Source organism: Hyperolius riggenbachi, chromosome 2, assembly GCF_040937935.1.
Source record: "Hyperolius riggenbachi isolate aHypRig1 chromosome 2, aHypRig1.pri, whole genome shotgun sequence".
NCBI lineage: Eukaryota > Metazoa > Chordata > Amphibia > Anura > Hyperoliidae > Hyperolius > Hyperolius riggenbachi.
The window spans coordinates 330,121,839-330,128,291 of NC_090647.1; the positions used below are offsets into that span (position 1 = coordinate 330,121,839).

The 6,453-nt window shown below is 39.2% G+C and overlaps 1 protein-coding gene across 1 annotated transcript in view; it reads left to right on the forward strand.

Moving 5' to 3' along the window:
• Positions 1–271: 271 nt before the first annotated feature.
• GUCA1C (guanylate cyclase activator 1C) overlaps positions 272–6,453 on the forward strand; it is a 123,670-nt gene continuing 117,488 nt past the window's right edge. Inside the window, exon 1 of the mRNA XM_068269333.1 lies at positions 272–534. Within this exon, the coding sequence (XP_068125434.1) occupies positions 280–534 (255 nt within the window). The 5' untranslated portion in view covers positions 272–279. The remainder of the gene's footprint in view (positions 535–6,453) is intronic.

A 6,453-nucleotide genomic window follows, 5' to 3' on the forward strand; every position in this document is an offset into this window, starting at 1 on the left:
ATATATATATATATATATATATATATACATCATCAATTTTCTAAATGTATACAACTTATACCAAGAAATTATCAAAACCAGTATAATTATTGTTTTAAATTCCACGAGTAAACATTGTTGAAACTGTTGATCCTTCTTCACAGCCATTTAACAAAACGCTTAATCTGACCAAGTTTCTATTTTTACCCCTGAAGTCTTTCACGGTAACAAGATTTAAGAGGTTTAAGTAGACCTTTACAGCAGTATGAGCAGTGTTTTTGGAGACCTTTGAACAAGTGGATGAAGCTGCAGAGTGCTGTCCATGGAATTGAAAAGAAAAAAACTCATCACATAAACAATATGGGTACTGCTGCATCAACGGCAGATGATATTAACGCTCTGGAGATACATCACTGGTACAGAAAATTCATGAAGGAATGTCCATCTGGACAGCTGAGTCTGTATGAGTTTAAAGGATTACTGGGCCTGCAAGGAATGAATCCTGAAGCAAATAAATACATTGAGCAAGTCTTTGGCACCTTTGACATGAACAAGGTAAGGAGGACACTTGAAAAGTAATTAAAGGGAGGAGATAACAAGAGCTATCTAAGATTTTTGAGGATGAAGAGAATGAGCATGAAAGTCAGCTCTTTCTTATATTTTTTAAATCCATCCAGATTCCAGAACTATTTAAGCACATTCAACTGTCTTAAGAAAACCCCCTAAAAATATATATAATTGATTAACAAGCAATTTTGTATTTTAAGGTTAGTAAAAATGATTCTTCCATATCGTTTTGCAATTAGCTATACATTTCTACGTTTGTTGTAGGATTTAAGATACAAATGTGTTGCAGCTATGGCAACAGTACACCATTTGGTAGATGGCAGCTCCTATATTTTCAGTGCTGAGTTGGTAATGTGTAAACACCCAGTTACCACTTAATTTGAAATGATCACTGAAATCATCCCCGCACAACTATAGTCTCACCTATCTCTACAAAAGACACACAATAAATGAAATGGAGAGGTAATTAACCTTTCATTAAAAATGGCTTCAACAACAATGGCATATGATATACACATTTTTTATCAACATTTTTATTACTTATTTAATTATAATGTTAATTTAGTGTATGTTTATATGATTTCATTGCCACTACATAGTTTGACATACTAATCTGAAGGATACCTACTGCTCTTTCATTTCTAGGACTATACAAGCATCGTGAGAAATTTTTCCAGTAAAAACCTGGTTTAAGCACACAAGGCTGCTTTGTCATGCTGACACTTTCAGCAGCTGCCAGTGACTGAGCTGAGCATGTTTATTGCTGTACAGGAGGGAGGGGAGGAGGCATCTTTGATATTGTACTGTCTCAGTAGTAGTTAGATCAGAAAATCCACAAGCACTGATCCAGTTTTCCCTGAGCTCAGTCAGGGTAGGATGCTGGGAGATGCTTGTATACCCATGGCTGGTCATTTGTGAATAGTTATGTGTGTCATTTGCTGTGATCTTCCAGTCAAGGCAGCGGATGAGTCAACGCACATGCAGAAATGCAGATGGCTGTATGCATGCATGCAGGACATCCCCTGACAGTTGGCGTCATTAAATTCTGCTCTGGACAGCCTGCATTGACAGATTTCTTCTGTTCCAGGTGTCATCTTGTTAAAGGGACTCCGAGCATGCGCGGTTTAATCGCGCATGCGCCGTACTGTCACGCCGGCCGCCATGATGACGCGAGGCGGCCAGCGTGTGACGAAAGCAGTGACGCATAAGGAAGAAGGAGCCCGACACTCGGGCCCAGTGTCGCCGGGCAGCCGCCGGGCAGCCATTTCTGGACAGGGCCTAGGAGAAGAGCCAGGACGCCGCCGTGGGACGTCCCGACCTACACTGGGCTGCAGAAAGCCCCAGTTGAGTACTAATTTCGTAGTTATTTTGAGGTCAGAGTCCCTTTAATTATTGTTTTTCCCAATAATGACCCAGCCTATTAACTTTTTTTGATATTCCTGATATTCCTGTTATCAGCCCTCACCTGATCTTGCTACTGTCGTCTGTGTCTGTTGCTGATCTCTGATTGTTATCGACCAGGCATCTCTGCTACCTACTCGGACCTACACATGACTTATAAACCTGTTTTATGTCTATGTCTGCTTCAAATTATGTTTAGCCAACAACCAAGCTTGCTAGCTTCTTGCATCTGCCTTTGCCTATCTAACAATTAAGTAAGTCTGCCATGTGCACTAACTGTAGAGTCTCAACAGAAGGGAGGTGCCCCAATTAATCAAACTAAGCTAAAAAAAAAAAAAAAAAAGAGGGCGAGTGTGAGGACCTATCATGTGTAATGACAAATAATGTTAAGTAAACCAAGAAAAAAACAAGTTTCACAATCCAACATGTTTTTGGATTTTTGGAGCTTAAAGGGGCACTATGGGGAAAAATTGTAAAATTTAAAATATGTGCAAACATAGACTAATAAGAAGTATGTTTTTCCAGAGTAAAATGAGCCATAAATTACTATTCTCCTATGTTGCTGTCACTTACAGTAGGTAGTAGAAATCTGACGGAAGCAACAGGTTTTGGACTAGTCCATCTCTTCATAGGGGATTCTCAGCAAGGCTTTAATTCTTTATAAAGATATTCCCTAAAAATGATTTAAACAATGATGCTGGCCAGCTTCTCTGCATTTTTGCAGTTGGACAGAGCAACTGCCATTTACTAAGTGCTTTTGAACAGAAATAAATCCCCTGAAGAGATGGACTAGTCTAAAACCTGTAGCTTCTGTTAGATTTCTACTACCTACTGTAAGTGACAGCAATATAGGAGAAAAGTAATTTATGGCTCATTTTACTCTGGAAAAAAACGTACTTCTTATTTGTGTATGTTTGCACATATTTTAAATTTTACAATTTTTCGCCATAGTGCCCCTTTAATTCCCCCAATGGTACTGATATACCATTGGGGGAATTAACCTCAAACTGCATAACTGCTTGCATAAATATATTTATGGATTTATGGTATGTACAGTAGCTTTTTCAGAGTATGTTCCTCTACATGGCATATAGTATATTTAAGTATTGTAGTATCAGTTGGATGAAAACTCTAGTTGAAATTGTTTTTTTCGATCTAGACTCCTAGTTTAAAAAAAAACTAACCTTGATTTAACACATGTTTAATTCATAATGCATGTGTTATAAAATATACATGACTTTTGCTATGGTTGATCCAGTCTCCAGAGGTTGTCAAACATACCAGTGTTAGTTAAACAATCTGAATTTCTGACCTGAAACAAGTATGAGAGGTAAAATCTGTATTCCAGTCATTCCATTTTCCATACTCATCCTTCTGAAGACAACTATAAAATACATACTTCACTTTTGGTCAGTAAAGAGAAAATTAAAAACAGCCAAAGAGAAAATTTGCACATAAGCACATTGGAGGAGCTGGAAATTCATGTAAAATTAGTTTTCCAACAAAAACAGCTGCCCATACAACTAATCATACTGTACTTTGATCAATTCATTATCATCCACCAAGAAATCTTGGGTGGGTGAGATGGCTGATTTCCAGTATCAAAGACACTGGTGTGAATAGGTAGTCTTTTGGCACAATATACAGGAACGCCCATACGTAAATTACAATTTGGGAGAGATTATGTTAATGCTTGCTGAAATTTAAATTTATCAAATATGATGAGCCTGTTGTGCTAGCAGAATCATTATATATGGCAATGACAACCACAGTTATAAATTGGTGAAACCCGTTTGCTCCATATGCTAGATCTTGGGTGGCCATGATAAATAGCTTAGCCTACAAAACAGCAAATGTGGAAGCAAGTTTGTCAAAGTATGAGGACATTGGTTACAATCAGATATCACCGAAGGACACTAGAGCCTTGAGTGTTTCATTTTACAACATTAAATGTCAATGACAGAAGCCACCATAGAGTGGCTGGATGGCAATTTAATGCATTCCCCTTCTGCACTTACTGTAGTTTAAAAAAAATTGTCTTATCTCTATCTGTTCTTTATTTGTGCTGCTTTTAAGCATTGGAAAATTAACATCATAGTAGTTACTATAGTGTTCATGTATGATGGCCAAATTCTCAATGATAAAAGATTACAGAATTAAATAATCTGATATTTTGGTAGAGAATTGTTCATGTTGCTTTTGCTTCAAGATTCTACAATATCTCTATTGAAATGGTATAAGAGTTGAATCTGTCTTTAAAACAAAGACAGATTTTGAAGAAAGAAAAAAAAAGCAAATCAGCCATTGCATCATCCCAAAAGTTTCAGAAGCACTTTGCCATATTTTTGCTGAGAACTGTACACTGCTACATGGGTCTTTTAAAATCAGTTTATAAGTCTACTTAGCTCAATTACTGCTGCCCTATGTGCCTTCTGTAAATTGGGGAGATCATGCTACTGGACGGTATACTGTATCTCTTCTTCTACAAAGAATCACAGAGCAACTTTAAATTCTGTTACATGTAGCCTTCATTTACTGTATATGAAATAGCCAACTGTGAATTTTGTTAAGATTGGAAATTAGAGCTACCTAGATGGTTCTAAACAGATCTGCTTAGAGGCACTGAGTTCTGGAAGACTCAGATTTAGAGGCCTGACAGGGACAGGGGCGTAAGAATAAACCCTGCAATGGATGCAGCCACAGGGGGACCCAGAAGCTGCAGTGGGCCCTGTGTGGGGGAAAATCTTCTTTTCCCTGTCCTGAGAGACTGACAACTAAGGGCATGGAGAGAAAAAATCTTTCTGCTCTCTGCATAATTGTTCTAATGACTGCACCTGCTCAGCCACTGATAAGGAATCATACAAAGTTTTACAGTGTTCAGCAGGGTCTTGTGTACAGTGCTGCTCTACCCCCAGCCTCTCTACTCCCCCAGAAGTGCTGTGCATTGTAGTGATGCTTGAGGAGTCTGGGCACAGAGAGAGAAAGCTCTCTGCACAATTGTTCTAATGACTGCATCTGCTCAGCCACTAATATTGAATCATACAAAGTTTTGTAGACAGTCCCTATTCAGTGTGCAGCAGGCTCTTGTGTACAGTACCCAGCCCCCAACCTCTCTACCCCTCCCCAGGGGGTGTGTACTGTAGTGATGCTGGAAAAGTCTGCAGAGCCAGTTCTGCTCCATCAGAGATGGACAGAGTGAGTGTAATAAGCTGAGACTGGGAGCACACTTATCTGTTGGTTTTCTATATGCGTTTTCTGCGCAGCATGTGTGTCTGTATGTGTGAAAACATGCACGTTTTACCACAGAAGCTAATGTAATTAAAAGAGAAAATGCGTGCAGTGTTTGACTGCTGTCTGTTTTTATCTGCGTGGGGAAAACACATTCAAGTGTGCACAAGCCAATTTAATAACATCAGTTCTCACTTTACCTGTGCAGAAAGTGAGGTGGGGGGGAAGAGGACCCATCCTAAGTCCCGCAGGGGGGTCCAGCCGATTTTATTTAAAAAAAAAAAAAGAACAATAAACTTAATTAAAAAACAAAACAAAAGCAGAAGCAATTAGATCCCACCAATAGAAAGCTCTGATGGTGGGCAGAAAAGGAGGTAAGATTAATTTGGCTGCTAAGTTGTATGGCCCAGCAGTAAGATGTTAAAGCTGCAGAGTGCTAATTTGTAGAAAAAAATGGCCTGGTCACTAGGGGGTGTAAGTCTGTGGTCCTCAAGTGGTTAAAGTGCTAGTAAAAGGGTGAGAAGTGTTCATTTTCAGTTCTGCGTTGTAATGTTTTCCAGTCCTAGCAGCTGTAGCACGGTTCCACATTAAGCATGTCTACCAAGGCCTAGCCATTAAGCAAGGCTGCTGAGGGCAGAAGTTGTTCCTATGCCTGGAAGTTTTTGCTGTGACTGACCGGTATTTTATGCCTAAAGGCATATGTTGGAAGAGGGAGTGAGCAGGGGGCGAGGAGTTAGAGGCAATCCTGGTTTCTCTCTTTCTGCACCGGCTAGCATGAAGATCCTGCAGGGAAGGGAAGCTACAGTCAATTATTTTTTTCTGTTGATCGGATGGTGCACTGCAGTCTCACTTTTCCTCGTACGGAGAAAGAGGTGAACCAGTCAGTCATAGCTGATGTCATGATGGATTCGATGATTGTAGTATAGAACTGCAGCATTAAGTTTTGTGGTAAGCCAAACTTTTTCAGCTGCCGTAGGTGGAACATCCTGTGTTGCACTTTATTGGTGAAGGTGATAGTATTGTCCCATTTTAAGTTTTATGAGATTATGGACCCGGTTTTTACTCTTTGTCTGTATGTTGTAATGAGCTATATCACAGCATGATCAAAGTTCCCCAGAGCTGCTCTGCAGACAGAGTTATATGAGTCCGAATCAAGATCTATCCTCATGGTAATTTTAATTAATTGTTAAAAAAAATTTCAGGATGTCTATATATTCCCTAAATGAAAAACAGTCTACTTTATTTAACAAGATTTTCAACCTGGTTTTCAATTTCCTT